The sequence below is a fragment of the Solea senegalensis genome, linkage group LG10 (genome assembly GCF_019176455.1).
Source record: "Solea senegalensis isolate Sse05_10M linkage group LG10, IFAPA_SoseM_1, whole genome shotgun sequence".
Lineage (NCBI taxonomy): Eukaryota > Metazoa > Chordata > Actinopteri > Pleuronectiformes > Soleidae > Solea > Solea senegalensis.
In genome coordinates, this window is record NC_058030.1 from 695,774 (window position 1) to 713,607 (window position 17,834).

A 17,834-nucleotide genomic window follows, 5' to 3' on the forward strand; every position below is an offset into this window, starting at 1 on the left:
ATGTTGTCCAAAATGAGAAAAAGTCATAGTTTAGTATGTTGTCCAAAATGAGACAAAAAAGTCATAGTTTAGTATATTGTCCAAAAAGTGAAAAAAAGTCATAGTTTAGTATGTCGTCCAAAATGTGAAAAAAAAGTCATAGTATAGTACGTTGTCCAAAATGAGACAAAAAAGTCATAGAATAGTGTCATCCAAAATGAGACAAAAAAGTCATTGTGTAGTACGTTGTCCAAAAAGTGACATAAAAGTCATAGGATTGTATGTGGTCCAAAATGAGACAAAAAATTCCTAGGATTGTATGTCGTCCAAAATGGGACAAAAGAGTCATAGTATAGTATGTCGTCCTAAATGAGACAAAAAAAGTCATAGTATGGCATGTCGTCCAAAAAGTGACAAAAAAGTCATAGTATTGTATGTCCTGCTAAATGAAACAAATAAGTCATAATATCGTATGTCGTCCAAAATGTGACAAAAAGTCATAGTATAGTATGTCGTCCAAAATGTGACAAAAAGTCATAGGTTAGTATGTCGTCCAAAATGAGACAAAAAAGTCATAGGTTAGTATGTCGTCCAAAATGTGAAAAAAAAGTCATAGTTTTGTATGTCGTCCAAAATGTGACAAAAAAAGACATAGGATTGTATGTCTTCCAAAATGTGACAAAATAGTCTTTGTTTAGTATGTCTTTCAAAATGTGAAAAAAAGTCATAGTTAAGTATGTTGTCCCTAAAGTGAATAAAAGAGACAAACAAACAACCATTCACTCTCACACTCACTCCTATGGTCAATTTAGAGTGTCCAATTCACCTAATCCCCACATTGCATGTTTTTGGACTGTGGGAGGAAGCCGGAGAACGCGGAGAGAACCCACGCACACACGCTCCGATTTTCCGGCCCATCTCCCGCTCCCTCGTCCCCTCACTCGTGAACAAGACCCCGAGATACTTGAACTCCTTCACCTGGGGCAAGGAGTCACTCCCTACCCGGAGAAGGCAATCCACTGGTTTCCTGCTAAGAGCCATGGCCTCAGACTTAGAGGTGCTGATCTTCATCCCGACCGCTTCACACTCGGCCACCAACCGATCCAGTGAGCGCGCGCACGAAGCCATGAGGACCACATCATCTGCAAAAAGCAGCGACGTGATCTCAAGCCCGCCAAACCACAACCCCTCTCCCCCACGACTACGCCTCGATATCCTGTCCATGAAAATCACAAACAGGATTGGTGATAGAGCGCAGCCCTGGCGAAGGCCAACACCCACAGGAAACATGCCTGATTTAGTGCCGAGAACCCTGACACAGCTCATATTGGGCGTTTCGGGATTGGATGGCCCGAAGTAGTGCCCCCCTCACCCCATACTCCCGCAGCACCTCCGACAGTATCTCCCTGGGAACCCGATCATACGCCTTCTCCAGGTCCACAAAACACATGTAGACCGGATGGATCCCTGCAAGAGTAAAGAGCTGGTCCGTTGTTCCACGACCAGGACGGAATCCGCATTGTTCCTCTTGAATCCGAGGTTCGACTACCGGTCGAACCCTCCTTTCCAGTACCTTGGAGTAAACCTTACCAGGGAGGCTGAGAAGTGTGATGCCCCGGTAATTGGCACACACTCTCAGGTCCCCCTTTTAGAAAAGGGGGGCCACCACCCCAGTTTGCCAATCCTTCGGCACTGACCCCGACCTCCACGCAATGTTGAAGAGACGTGTCATCCAAGACAGCCCCTCCACACCCAGAGCCTTCAGCATTTCTGGGCGGATCTCATCAACCCCTTGCCACTGCGTAGTTGTTTAACCACCTCAGTTACCTCCCTCAGGGAGATTGACGATGATCCCCCATCAGCTTCCCTCTCTGCCTCCACCACAGAGGGTGCAGATGTCGGATTCAGGAGTTCCTCAAAGTGTTCCTTCCATCGTCCGGTTACATCCTCAGTCGAGGTTAACAGTATCCCCTCCTTACTGTACACAGCTTGGATGGACCCCCGCTTTCCCCTCCTGAGGCCACGAATGGTTTTCCAGAAACACCTTGGTGCCGACCAATAGTCCTTCTCCATGTCCTCGCCGAACTTCTCCCATACCCGCTGTTTTGCGTCTGCCACAGCAGAGGTTGCCGCCCTTCGGGCCCGTCGTTACCTTGCAACTGCCTCAGGAGTCCTCCGGGATAACATACCCCGGAAACACTCCTTCTTCAGTCGGACAGCTTCCCTGACCACCGGTGTCCACCACGATGTTCGAGGGTTACTGCCCCTTGAGGCACCTGAAGCCCTAGAGCCACAGCTCTCCACTACAGCTTTCACAATAGAGTCTTTGAACACTGCCCATTCAGGTTCAATGTCCCCAGCCTCCACAGGGATACAGGAAAAGCTCCGCCGGAGGTGAGTTGAAGGCCTCTCGGACAGGGGCATTCTCCAGACGTTCCCAGTTCATCCGCACTACACGTTTGGATTTACCAGGTCTATCCAGAGTCCTCCCCCATCCTCTGACCCAACTCACCACCAGATGGTGATCAGTTGACAGCTCTGCCCCTCTCTTCACCCGAGTGTCCAGAACATGCGGCCTCAGATCTATTTTATTTTATATTTTTATAATATATTATAATATTATATATATTATTATAATATTATAATTATATTTAATTTCAATTTATTGCCTATTTTGCTGTTTTATTTATTTCTATATTTTAAGACCTTGTTTCCACACATGCTGTATTTCTATTCTATTTCACTTTGCACTGAGCATCTGGATAAATAAATAATAAAGTATTCTGATTCTGAAAATGCCGGCCCCCCTCCACTAGATGACAGCATACACTCATTATTATCAGTCATCCATTTGGTCACAAACTACACAAAATAAAGTCCTTTATCTTTGTCGAACGCTCTGCCCAGTTTTCATTATTGTTGCAGAATAATTTCACATGGAAATGACGTGATAATAAACCAGTGTTTGCATATACACGTGTATTTATTTACTTATTTATTTATGTGCTTTATGTGTATGGTAAAACATGGCACTTGAAATACAGCAGTCACATGACCAAAATGGCCTTTAATGCATCACTTGTCCTTTGATTGCATCAAAGGACAAGATGATGCATCAAAGGCAGCAAGGCCTATGTGGACTGCATGAACCTGCTTGAGCTCGGTGGGCAGCCAAGCTCAAAGACCTGGATGTGAGCATGGAGACAGAGATGGCTGTGAGGGAGAACATCTAGAGGAGACGAGTGCAGGAGCTGGAGACAGAGAGACAGGTGGACAAAGAGAGGCTGCAGAAGATGGAGGAGAAAAGTTGGATGACAGAAACCAAGGCCAACGAGCTCATCTGTAAACTCCAGACCCAGATCCAGGATCTGAATCAGCCCCCACAGGTGGAAGGAGGAGCCTGTGAGTGCTGCCAATCTGAGCTGGAGCAGGAGAAGTGGCAGAGGAAGAAGGACAACCTCATCTGTGAACTTCAGCAACAAGTGCAGCTGCTGAAGGAGGAGACAGACAGAGGGACAGTGAGATGCAGGAGGAGAAGCAGACAGACAGAGGGACAGTGAGACGCAGGAGGAGAAGCAGACAGACTGGTGGATGAATGAAAACCAACTCACATACCAGGTCTGGGCCTGAGACCTCCAACCTCCTCACCCCTTTACTCCCCCCTTACTTAAGCCACTCCCCTCCTGACTTTATCCACTTCCTGTCCCGTTCCCTCCACCATCACCATCTGAACTTATGTAAATATCTGAAGATATATTGAAATTCATATTTTTTTCTAAATTGCGTAAATAAAAGTGATGTTTTCAAATGTTCTAAATATATAAATGTTATAAATCACATCTGTTTGTGTGTGAGTCAATGAAGAGTATATTACACTTATTTGTGTTTAATGATAGAATTCTAAACTACTGTCCTCAGATTTTGATTACATATGTAACCTCAACCAGGTCAAGGTCAAAGGTCAAAGGTCTCAGACACCATTTATTTAAAGGGACAGTTCAGACAGTTTGTACTGACAAAAGTCACATATGTGTACTTTGTTATTTCTATATTTCTAGCACCTTGTACTTTTACTGCGCTGCATTTCCTCTAACTCTCTTTGTGAAGTAGAAGAAGAGTTGGTATTATGGTCTTATTCAGAGCTTTCCACTCCAGTTTTCACCCATTCACACGCTGCAGTCACTTTTTTAAGTACATTTTATATCAGAAAGTGACGTTTATACTGACGTACAGTAAATGTCTTATACTTTAAGACTTTTACTTTAGTAATATTATAAAAAAGTCACTTCAACTTTTACCAAAGTTCAACATTCAACTTGTTGCTTTAATAAAGTTTACAAAAACGCAAAGACTTCTGGGATATCCTCCTCCACAAGTGTGTCCTTCAAAAACAGCCAAACGTCGGCCGCATGAGAAAGAGTCGACGACTCGTCCAGACGACCAATCACAGAGCTTAGCTTCAGTCATGTGACTGTTTCAGCATTTATTTACATAGTCTTCATATCTGACTTAAGTTCCGTGTACTAGTAAGACTATTCTGCTCACTAGTGTCTTACTAGTAATCATGTTTGACACTGAGTATCAACCAAACCTTACTGGTAAACTAATGAGCCGCACTAGTTGACATGTGTACTAGTAGTAGCCCTCTGGACCCTACTGGTAGTTCTAAAATGCCCACTAGTTGTACTAGTTAGGTATTCGTACCTTGCTAGTACTACTCGTAGTTCCAAAATGTTTACGAGTGGCACTAGTAAATCATTTTTACCTCACTAGTGCGACTAGTAGTTCCAAAATGACCAGTAGTAGTAGTACTAGTAAGATGTGTTTGACATAACTAGTGTCTACTGTAGCACTAGTGAGGTAGTTAGGACTAGATAGGACTCACTAGTGCTACTAGCTGTCTTATTAGCCGTCTATTGTCTTCATTAGCTTCAGTCATGTGACGTGTGCCACAGCGACGGTCATGTGACCTCTCCACGCGACTCAAATACAGACATTTTTAAACGTACACATTCAGAGGAAACATCGACTTACAAACTGTACAATGTTACCAAAACATCACAAAATAGTGCTTTGGGGGCGGAGTTTAGAAAAGAGAGTCGGTGAGAGGAGGTGGCATGTATCGCTATCTTTTCCAAACTTACTGACCCGAGCTTTAAGACGAGACATTTTCAAAGAAAACAAAAACGTAATCCTGTCAGTCATCAGTGGCTCCGCCCACACCCGACTCACATCCCAGCGCGCTGTCGTTTCCCTGCGTCTCGTCTCGACGTGTCCACCGAGACACATGCAGGTCAGAGGTCAGACTACGGCTTGTGTCGACTACTGTGACGTCTCTATGGCAACAAACTGCCAGCGGGGGTCAGAGGTCAGCTGCTGCTGACAGACGTTTCAGCTTTCACCTCTCACCACACACCGCCGCCCCCTAATGGCCAGTCTACTGAAGTGCAGATTCAATCCTGTTGACTCGGTGTCAGGTTCCTGTCCTCTGATTGGTCAGCCAGCACGGCGACTCTCCACACCTGCAAAACCAGCAGCACGTCAGTTCACTCACCGTTCAGGCTTTTTTTCCATTATCGACTCAGTCACGTTGTTTTCCATGAGTTTATGGCTCCTCCTTTAAAGTGGGCGGAGTCGCCATAGCAACGGCTGCGGGAAACTGCCATGACGTGGTTTTCTACATGGGCTTATGATCACCGGCTTTCAGCAGTGCTGTCTCTGAATCCACCAGACTCAATATTCACATTTTACACAAATGTTCCAGATTAACGCATGTTTTCAGGATTATTAAATCTTTTTAACTTTAATCCACAGCTTTTTATCACTTTGATTCTTGTGTCGGACGTCGCGCTCATGACTCTTCAGTGACGACACTCTCTGACCAATCACTGGGATTTGGGATTATAAATAAAGTTTAGGATTATAAATAAATTTTGGGATTATAAAATTTTGGAATTCTAAGTAGGATTTTCTAAAAAGTCTTTTTAACTGATCTACAGTTGGACATTGTTGACTTTGATTGTTTTGACCTTCAATCCCAGAATTGTGATTTTGATCTGAGATTTTTTTTCTCAGAATATCAACTATAATCCCACACAACCTTTGTGAAAGAAATGGAAGTTATTATTGTTATTATTATGATTTTTATCCTGAGTATGTGTGGACCCGTGTGTTTACCTGTCTCTCAGTGTGGGCTGGCTGCTCAGGAAGCTGAGCTGCTGCTCCAGACGACAAACTCTGAAGGCCAGGTAACAGGAGGACAGGACGAGCAGGAAGACACTGAGACACACACACACACCACATGACATGTTAGCATCACAAAAAACCACGACAACCTTTGACCTTATGGAGGTCAAACCCCTCAACATATATTAGACACAAGTGTGCAGTAGTAATTTAGGAATTGAATTCTGATTATGAATTTAAACCCCAGAAATCCAACTATAATCCCAAAATTCTGACTTTATTCCCTCAAAATTCTTTTTTTTTTAATCTCAGAATTCAAATGTATTTTCTAAAAACTCCAATTTTAAATCAAAATGTTATTCCATTTTAAAACATTAAATTAGTTTCAGTAGCTTTATGTTTAGTATTCTTGATACTATGATATGTTTTTAGTTAAGTTAAGTTAGTTTTTATTAATCCCCTTAGGGAAAGTATTTCTCTGCATTTTGACCCATCCTAGAATTAGGAGCGCTGCCACACTGAGAAGCGCCCGGGGAGCATTTGGGGGTTGGGTACTTTGCTCAGGGGTTTTCTACTTGTCATTGCAGTCTGTTAAAGTCTCAGGTTTTTGTGACGGGACTCACAGGAGGATGAAGAGTTTCAGCAGCTGATACTCCACGTGATCCAGTTCAGGTACTGGTTCTGTCAGCAGGATCTTCTCCGTCTCCAGACTGATGTCTGAACACACAAACATGGTTTAGAACATCACTGTGTCCAGTTCCGAGGACTTCCAGTCACTCTTGATTGACAGGGGGCGGGGTTAATCTCAGTTCAGGGGGCCTTTCCCAGATGAAAGAACATATGGAAGCGAATCACATTCACCTAAAATAAAAGGCTCTATTTTTACAAGATTTTATTTTCAGGGTCTGTTTTTACGGGGTCTGTTGGGGGTAAACCCTTAACCCTCTGATCCGACTACAGATGGAACGAAGGATAATCACCAGAGAGTGTGTGTGTGCTGAAGGGCTCGTCGGGGGCGAGGCTGGGGGCGGAGTTTCCCAGCAAGTCAGGGAGGGAGGCGGAGACAGCAGGCAGCGACGGCTTCCTCCTCCACTTTAACACCTCTGGAAACTCGTCCTGACAGACAGACACACACACACACACACACAGTCAGTCAGTCTGTGTAGTTTTGACCATTTGACTATTTGACTTGTATTTATTTTTTTATTTTGTTTTTTATAGATTTGATGTTTTATACCTTTAATGTTGCTGTGCCTTTAACTCAGTAAAGCACCCTGTTTGTTTGTTTTTAAATGTGCTCTAGAACTTAAGTTGACTTTAACTTCAAAATCATAAATTCAGTATAAATTCATTTATCCCCACGTTGTTTGTATCTCTGCATTGTTTCCAGGTCAAAGGTCGTGTGTCTCAGACGGACACACTAATGCTGTCAGGGCTGATTGTGTGTCAGTTTGTCACGCAGCCACAAAGATCCTGCGCCGAGAGTATCTGATTGTCTGTGACTGGAGATAAAAATGCTGCGAGAGTGAATGAGTGAATGTTACGTCACCATGGACAGAGAGCTGGGCTCCTCCAGGTACTGCTTCAGACTCAGACTCTTCCCGTCCACCTACAGAGGAACAGTCACAAACGCTGGAATCATGGGAACGTTGTGAGTCAAACATCCTATTTCTATTTTAGCTAATGAAGTCAACATCATCGCAATAATGTGTTCACTCTTTTACCTCACTCTTAAACAGCCTTTTCACTCTCCACAGAGAAAATCAGTGACTTTGGTGCTCCTCTGCTGCCTCGTGTGGTCACTTTGTGCCACATTAGAACTTAGTGACGGAGGCAGCAGTGTGTGTGTGTGTGTGTGTGTGATGTTAAAGTCACTGATTTTCTCTGTGGACTTTGGTGTGGGAGAGTGAGCGGTTTACAAAGCAACTAAAACAGTCAGTTCATCGTCATAAAATAACGTCTAACACCAAAATAGAGCTGCAGACACATTCTTAACATAGTCTTTTGTTAAATGGCCTTTGTGTTTTCAATGAGACTGAGTCTCCTGAACAACCCTGACCAACCCTGAACAACCCTGAACCAACCCTGAACCCTGACAACCCTGAAACCCCTGACCAACCCTGAAACCACCAACCCTGAACAACCCTGAAACCTGAACAACCCTGACCAACCCTGAACTCCTGACCAACCCTGAAACAGACCAACCCTGAACAACCTGGACCAACCCTGAACAACCCCTGAACAACCCTGACCAACCCTGAACAACCTGAACAACCCTGACCAACCCTGACCCCTGAACCCCTGAACAACACCAAACCCAACCAACCCTGAACCCCTGAACAACCCTAACCAACCCTGAACAACCCTAACCAACCCTGAACAACCCTGACCAACCCTGAACAACCCTGACCAACCCCTGAACAACCCTGAACAACCCTGACCAACCCTGACCAACCCTGACCAACCCTGAACAAAAAACCCAACCAACTGACCAACCCTGAACAACCCTGATGATCAGTGTCAAAAGATGAAATGCCCATGATCAGGCTGAAAGCACAGACCTGCAGGTGAGTGCAGATCCTCCTGAGGACGTCATAGACACTGTCTCTGGACAGAAGGGACACAAACACATACTGCAGACAGAGGGACAAAATAGAAGTCACTGCACACGTCAAAAAACTGCAACATCAACATGTTTTTAGGGACATTTACGATGATTTTCAGTTGTTTGGTCCACAGTGGATCAGAAAATGTGACGATATAAAACGATATAAAACAGTTGCCCATGATCAGGCTGAAAGCACAGACCTGCAGGTGAGTGCAGATCCTCCTGAGGACGTCATAGACACTGTCTCTGGACAGAAGGGACACAAACACATACTGCAGACAGAGGGACAAAATAGAAGTCACTGCACACGTCAAAAAACTGCAACATCAACATGTTTTTAGGGACATTTACGATGATTTTCAGTTGTTTGGTCCACAGTGGATCAGAAAATGTGACGATATAAAACGATATAAAACAGTTATGCGATTAATGAAACGGTCATTTATTAATCTATTCATTGATGAATTACTGAAAGAACCCAGAGTATTGTTAGATAAAGCCAATTGCTTCCTAGCTACCTCAGCTAACAAGAAATGTGTCGCTAACGTTAGCTAAACTGTGGCCTTGCACCAGCAACCCCCAACTTTTCCTCTATAGCTAACTTAGCTTGTAAGGCTACTAATGTGTCGATTGCTAGATAAACCTAGATCATTGCTAGCTTTGACTAAGCTAACGCTAGCGCTTGTACAGCTACTAAAGTGTTAGTTGCTAAAGTTAGATAGACCTAACTGATCACTAGCTTTGACGTAGCTAACATAGGTTTTATCTTATTGCAGCTATACGCTAGTTATGTTAGATAAACCCTGAAAATACAAATAAGTAGAAGATGTGACAGCGTTAAATATGACACTGTTGTTATGAAGGATGTCATTTTGAGGGAATAATAACAGCTGTTATTTATTTATCTACTTGTTTTTGTTCATTTCTTCACTCTTCTGTGGTCCAGTCCGTTACCTTCTGTGCAGTATCCATGGTGATGGCCAGACCGTTTGGTACCAGACCTGCAGTCTTATGTTTCTTCACCAGACGAACCGACACGACAGGAATACAAACCTGCACACGCAGGTTATTTCAGTCAAACCAGTAAAATACTAATTATTTCACTTCAACTATATTAAAACGCTTAGAACTAATAACATGTTCAATAGAACATGTTATTAATTGACATAATATTTTCCTTTTAAGCTTTTCATTTTCACAGGAAGAATTTAAAAAATATAAACGTAAGAAAGTAAGAAACTAAGCGACCTGAACTTCTATCCAACGCATCTTTTTCAACAAGTTTTTACTAAATGAAATATATTCGTCTGGAAGTGACATGAGAATCATGTGACTTGTGTGAAACATGGCGGTTTATTGTGAACAAAGAAAATTCATCATAATTGGATGAAAAGTGTCTTCACTGACTTTGATATCTTTACCAAACAGGTTTGCGTAGAAACACAACCAGTTTCTGGAGATGTAGAGTCGTCCCTGCAGCAGGATGTCCCTTAACAAGGCACAGGAGTACACTGCAATGGACAAAGACAGGGGAGACATGTCCATCAGACATGAGCTGTCCCAGGTTAGATATGGACTGAGTGAGGACAGGAGATGTCCTGTGAGTCTGTACCTTTCATCAGGATCTCCTCTTTTGGGACAGTCTTGAACAGTTTGTGGTACTGAGAGTTGTACTTGCTGACGGTCTGTGGGATGAAGCAGGGACAGCGTCAGTCAGCCAACGAACACACTAACAAACCAAACAAATAACCACTCAACCAACCGACTGTCCAACCAACCAACCAACCACACACAACAAACCAAACAAATAACACCTAACCAACCACCACAACCTAACAAACCAAACAAATAACAACTCAACCAACCACTGTCCAACCAACCAACCAACCAACCAACCACACACCTAACAAACCAAACAAATAACCACTCAACCAACCGACCAACAACCAACCAACCAACCACACACCTAACAAACCAAACAAATAACCACTCAACCAACCGACTGTCCAACCAACCAACCAACCAACCCCACACCTAACAAACCAATCAACCAACCAACCAACCAACTAACACACCAAACCAACAACAACCGACAACCAACAACCAACCAACCCAACAAACCAAACAAATAACCACTCAACCAACCGACTGTCCAACCAACCAACCAACCACACCTAACAAACAAATAACCACTCAAACCAAACACGTAAACCAAACAAATAACCACTCAACAACTGTCCAAATCCAACCAACCACACCCAACAAACAAATAAACACTCACAACCGTCCAACCAACCAACCAACCAACAAACAAAACCAACCAACGACTGTCCAACCAACCAACCAACCACAACCAAACAAATAACCACTCAACCAACCCACTGTCCAACCAACCACACCTAACCAAAATAACCACTCAACCAATCCAACCGACTGTCAACAACGACCAACAACCAACCACACACCTAACAAACCAAACTAATAACCTCTCAACCAACCACACAACAAACCAAACAATAACTAATCTGTCCAACCCAACCAACCACACAAAAACAACAAACCTCAAACAACCGCCAACCAACCGACTGTCCAACCAACCAACCACACCTAACAAACCAAACAACAACTCAACCAAACTGTCCAACCAACCAACCAACCACACCTAACAAACCAAACAAATAACCACTAACCAACCAACCAACCAACCAACCAACCAACCAACCACACACCTAACAAACCAAACAAATAACAACTCAACCAACCGACTGTCCAACCAACCAACCAACCAACCACACACCTAACAAACCAAACAAATAACCACTCAACCAACCGACTGTCCAACCAACCAACCAACCAACCACACAACAAACCAAACAAATAACCACTCAACCAAACTGTCCAACCAACCAACCAACCAACCAACCAACCAACACACTAACAAACCAAACAAATAACTCAACCAACGACTGTCAACCTGTCCAACCAACCAACAACCACACACCTAACAAACCAAACAAATAACCACTCAACCAACCGACCAACTAACCAACCAACCAACCACACACCTAACAAACCAAACAAATAACCACTCAACCAACCTGTCCAACCAACCAACCAACCCAACCAACAACCACCAACCAACAACCAACCACACACTAACAAACCAAACTAATAACCACTCATACAACCAAAACGACCCACTGTCCAACCAACCACACACCTAACAAACCAAAAATAATCATCAACCAACCAACTGTCCAACCAACCAACCAACCACACCTAACAAACCAAACAAATAACCACTCAACCAACCGACTGTCCAACCAACCAACCACACACCTAACAAACCAAACAATAACCCTAATCAACCACACAACAAATCAAACAATAACAACTCCGACTGTCCAACCAACCAACCACACACTAACAAATCAAAAAATAACCACTCAACCAAACCGTGCCAACCAACCACACACCTAACAAACCAAAAACAAATAACCATCAACCAACCAACAACCAAAGCAACCAAGACCAACAACACCAACCAACAACCACACATCTAACAAACCAAACTAATAACCACTCAACCAACCGGTCCAACCAACCAACCAACCAACACATCTAACAAACCAAACTAATAACACTCAACCAAATCCAACCGTACACTAACAAACCAAACCACAACAACCTGGCGTCCAACCAAACCAACCAACCAACCACACACCTAACAAACCACTAATAACCACTCAACCAACCAGTCCTCAACCAACCACACCTAACAAACAAACCACTCAACCCTACAACCTAACAACAACAACCAAACAAATAACAACCAACCAATTCAACTAACCTACCACACATCAAACCACCTAACCAAACAACTAACCAACCAGTCATTCACCTAACTAATTATGGTCTGTCACTCGTTCTATGTTCATGTGAGGGTTACTGACGTGATGAAGGGCTGAAGGATCACACTTTGATATTTAGGTCAGAGGTTTTATCATCAAACCCAGAACCAGCAGCACCTGCACGTCTGTTCTCTGAGAACCAGACGCTCACTTCCTGACTTCCTGACTTCCTGTTCCTGTCTGAAACAACAAAGACTCAAAACAAAACAAGACAACAGACACTGAACTGTTTCAACACAGACTGTGATCTCAAACCTCAACCGTTTTAAATCAAACGTTTGCAGGGATTTTAGCTTGTGAGGACACAGGAGCTGACTTGACTTGTTCAGCGGAGTCGCCCCCTGGTGGCAGTGTAAGGTTCCCACGGAGACCACTACACTCTGTGTGTGTGTGTGTGTGAGACACTCACCGATCCTCTGTAGCACTTCTTCACGTCTTCATAAGACAGGTCATCGATCAGCTGCAGCCTGCAGGACACATGACATCACATCCTGTGAGAACAGACAGGACCCTGCTCCAGGGTTATGATCATGTGACCACAGTCAACCTTTCAACCCTGAGCTGAGGACGATGAAGAGTCAGGGACAGAAGGAAACAAGGCGCACATGCTCATTTAAAACAACAACAACAACAACAACAACAACAACAACAACAAAAGGACCTAAATTGATCACTCTCCCACACACACACGCACACACACTCTCTCTCTCACACACACACACACACACACACACACACACACACACACACACACACCTGTCATTGAGGTTGACCATGTAAATGTTGTCATGACAACAGGAGGCAAATCAACAGGAAGTTCATGCAAAAATGTTAAAAGCCCACAAACACTGGACTGAGCTGCACTGTAAAAAAACAAGAAACAAAAAAGTGAAGTGACTTAGAATGAAGCACTCGAGGGAGAACTGGAGCAGAGAACGTTCCCACACACACACACACACACACACACACACACACACACACACACACACTGGAGTTTAGAGAGAGAGTGTGTGTGTGTGAAAGAGGTGATTGTTTACAAGACACACACACACACACACACACACAAAGAAAGGACTAATTATGCACACAGTGAGTGTGAATGGTGAAAGTGGAACAGAGCGTTCACACTGGGACAGAAAACTCTTGTCTCACTGAGACTAACTGTCATAATGTGTCTGAATCAAATGTATTATGGGATGCTGGACCAGAACTTGAGAGAGAGTGACTGAACCAGCAGTGACCTGGATTTTTGTCTGTACACAAGATTTTAGACTTGAAATGAAACCGCTCACTCTCCCACACCAAAGTCCACACAGGACACAGGAGCTGCTGGTCCTCTGCTGCCTCGTGTGGTCACTTTGTGTCACTGAGGTCAATCTGAAAAAAGGATTTTAAACACTGAAGTGACAAAATAAAACATTAGAACTTAGTGATGCGGCAGCAGTGGATCAACACCTTAACTTGAACTTCAAAACAAATGTCTTGTACGTTCACGCTATTGTCAAATGAGTTCACACGACGCCCATTTAAGCGAATCCACTCCGTGTTTTAGATCTCGCACCATGTGGTCGACATTCCGCCGCTGCACACAGGAAGTGATTCTGCAAACCTGAAACTTCTTTGTTTTTGTTTTATAGTTTTGCCCGTTTTCAGATGAGGGGGCGTGGCAAACTTCACGATGATGAACAAACAGAGGCGGAATGATGACATCATCATCATCATCACCAACAGCAACAGCAATAATAATCAACATAGGTTACGTACTGCAGCTTTAAGCTGGTGTCAGTTTTATTAGGTTGTGAAGTTAAAATCTGTCGTTCCTCACATGACTTCAGCTCCACACACACACACACACACACACACACACACACACACACACACGCGCACACACACACACACACACACTGATCCTGCAGCTTGTTCTGTACGTGACCGGAATAACAGAGACACTGAGGCTTTCCCTCTCTGTGTATTGTCTCTCCTGCACGTCCTGCACTCAGCTTTCATCGCCTGCCAAACACACACACACACACACACTGATGAGGAGGAGGCGGGCTTTAGGTGTTCACTCCTCTGTGCAGCTTCATTGTCGTTGTTCACGCCCACATCGCAGAACTGAACGCTGTTTGGAAACCGTATATTCAGTTAAAAAAAGAATAATTCAAATAATATTCAAATTTAGAGGGAAATAGACGCAACATACGATTGGACACTGGTGTGATTGACAGCTGCTGTCGTCCAATAAGAGCCTGGCTGCAGTTAAAATGACCTCGAGACAAATTACGGATCCCACGGCTCCGTGACAACGTCGCCTATGTGTTTGTGTGTGAGGGAAAACTTAAGAAAAGGGAAAAAAAGACATTAACTTAAATCTACACACATTTGTTTCAGTGTGTAAACCATGCGCTCTCCCACACACACACACACACGCACACTCACGCACACACACTCTCACACACACACACACTCTCACACACACACACATACACACACACACACACACACACACACGCACTCTCACACACACACACACACACACACACACACACACACACACACACACACACACACACACACACACTCACTCTCACACACACACACACTCTCACACACACACACACACACACACACACACACACACACACACACACACACACACACACACGCTGTCTGGATTTTGTAAAATTCAGCTTTCAAAAATCTTCATTCCAATTTGTTTTAGTGACACAGAATGACCACACGAGGCAGCAGCGGACCAGCAGTGGACCAGCAGCTCCTGCACCCACGACTTTAAATCACTGGGTTTGGTGTGGGATAGTGAGCGGTTTCATTTAGAGACTTTCACACTGCAGTTTCTCACCTGAAAGGCAGGGGGCAGTGTCCGTCCTCCTCCCTCGCGGGCTCCAGCTCCTGCGGGGGCAGGACGCTGATGTCATCACCGTGCTCCAGGTTCTCTGACGTCATCATGACTCCGCCTGCAGAACGAGGGACATGAATCATGACACTGCAGTTTATTCTTTCACCACTCTTTACTCTAGTACTCTTATTTCACAATAAAGGTACTGCAGTCAGTGCTATATTTCACAATAAAAGTACTGCAGTCAGTGCTATATCTCACAATAAAACTACTACAGTCAATGCCACATTTAACAATAAGAGTACTACAGTCAGTGTACATTTCACAATAAAAGTACTACAGTCAATGCTATATTTCACAATAAAAGTACTACAGTCAGTGCTACTACAGTCAGTTACATTTCACAATAAAAGTACTACAGTCAGTGCTACATTTCACAATAAAAGTACTACAGTAATGCTATATTTCACAATAAAAGTACTGCAGTCAGTGCTAAATTTCACAATAAAAGTACTACAGTCAATGCTATATTTCACAATAAAAGTACTACAGTCAGTACTACATTTCACAATAAAAGTACTACAGTCAATGCCACATTTAACAATAAGAGTACTACAGTCAGTGTACAATGTGTAGTACTGTCATTGACCATGTGTAATACAGTGTGTAGTACTGTGTGTACTGTCACTGTCAGTGAGGAGCTGGAGGGTGTGGGTGAGGCAGCGTTTTGATTGGTCGTAGGACGTGTCCCCCGTTACCATGGAAACTGCTCTGATGTCAGTGTGTGAGTGAGTGAGTGAGTGAAAACTTGAAAGAAATGCGAAGATAACGAATGCTTTCTCCGTGCGCCGCTTCGACAGGTGACTGATTCCACCTGAGCACACGATTATTAGGAACCACAGGGAGGAAGTGAAGCAGCGTTGTCATGGAAACAGGCATGATTCCCCTCCCACACACACACACACAGTCCTCCTCCTGGTTTCCATGGAGCAGTTTGCTCTTGCAGGAGCTTCAGTCACTGATTAAATCAGATGACGCCTCAGGGACGCACACTGAGAGGACGATGTACGTCCTGAGACGACACTCGATCTCAGTGGACTTCAAGTTCCTCATCCTGGGTTAAAAAAGAAAGTTATAGTACCTGACGACGTTCAGCTGAGCTAAAATGTGATGTCAACAGACTGAGTGTCGTCACTGAAGAGTCATGAGCCTGACGACAATGCTGAACTGTAGATTAAACTTAAAAAGACTTGGTAATGAGACGATGACAATATCGTATCGCGACATAAATATCGTGATATCGTATCGCGACATAAATATCGTGATATCGTATCGCGACATAAATATCGTGATATCGTATCGCGGATATCGTATCGCGGCATAAATATCGTGATATCGTATCGCGGCATAAATATCGTGATATCGTATCGCGGCATAAATATCGTGATATCGTATCGCGAGATAAATATTGTGATAATATCGTATTACGACTTAAATATCACGACAATATTGTATAGCGACATATCGTTCAGATATGTAAAATTCAGCGTTTGAAATCCTTTGTTAAGATTGACCTCAGTGACACAAAGTGACCACACGAGGCAGCAGAGGACCAGCAGCTCCTGTGTCCGTCATTTACAAACAGCAGTTTTTTTCAAATTCATGATTATATTTCGTTAAAATATTCGCAACTACAGACATTTGTTTTTAATTTGTGCACATCCTCTGAAAAACATACAGATACAAACTTAACGTTTTACCGCAATAACATTTTTTTTAAAAGCAATAATTAGCGCGACGATTGTCGTGTGAGCGTTACAACATTAAAAATGTGACTTTGGTCGTCTCTATTGGAGAAAATATCGCGATAATTCTTGATATTTTTGAGTCACAGCTCATTTATTAAATATTTATGCTGAAGATTCTCCACCTCCTTCAATTCCATCTGAGGCCGAGACCTTGGTGTCAAATTATAATCCTGGATTATTTTAATTCCCACAACAAAAAAAACGCCTTTAATTTTCTTTATCTAATCAGATTCAGCTGTGATCGTTTTTAAACCTGTTAATCCGACTACACTCAGTAATCACACACGCACGCGCGCGCGCGCGCACACACTCACACGCGCCTACCTGTGTATATGTATATACGGTTTAGTCTTCACTCAGGTCCGCTGACAGGTGATGACCGTCCGTCTCTCTCTCTCCGCTGCTGCCGCAGAGTCAAGTTCACAACATTTTACTAAAGAGACCGGAAACAGGAAGTGGGCTTCAAAGTAAAGCCAACAAATGGT

At 43.5% G+C, this 17,834-nt stretch overlaps 1 protein-coding gene across 2 annotated transcripts; it reads right to left on the bottom strand.

The window, feature by feature from the left end:
• Positions 1–4,282: 4,282 nt before the first annotated feature.
• On the bottom strand, positions 4,283–17,767 carry LOC122775426 (GRAM domain-containing protein 2A-like). 2 transcript variants are annotated; one of them, XM_044035284.1, is made up of 12 exons: positions 17,674–17,767; positions 15,545–15,659; positions 13,094–13,151; positions 10,386–10,458; positions 10,181–10,284; positions 9,728–9,826; positions 8,974–9,045; positions 7,715–7,774; positions 7,146–7,281; positions 6,789–6,882; positions 6,157–6,258; positions 4,283–5,501 (listed from the first exon to the last, which is right to left on the bottom strand). In XM_044035284.1, exons 2-12 carry the CDS (start codon positions 15,649–15,651, stop codon positions 5,453–5,455), a joined length of 954 nt encoding a protein of 317 aa, XP_043891219.1. In that variant the 5' UTR covers positions 15,652–15,659; positions 17,674–17,767; the 3' UTR covers positions 4,283–5,452. The 2 variants fall into 2 exon arrangements, with proteins under 2 accessions (XP_043891219.1, XP_043891220.1); XM_044035285.1 differs by lacking the exons at positions 15,545–15,659; positions 17,674–17,767 and adding an exon at positions 13,441–13,621.
• Positions 17,768–17,834: the final 67 nt, after the last annotated feature.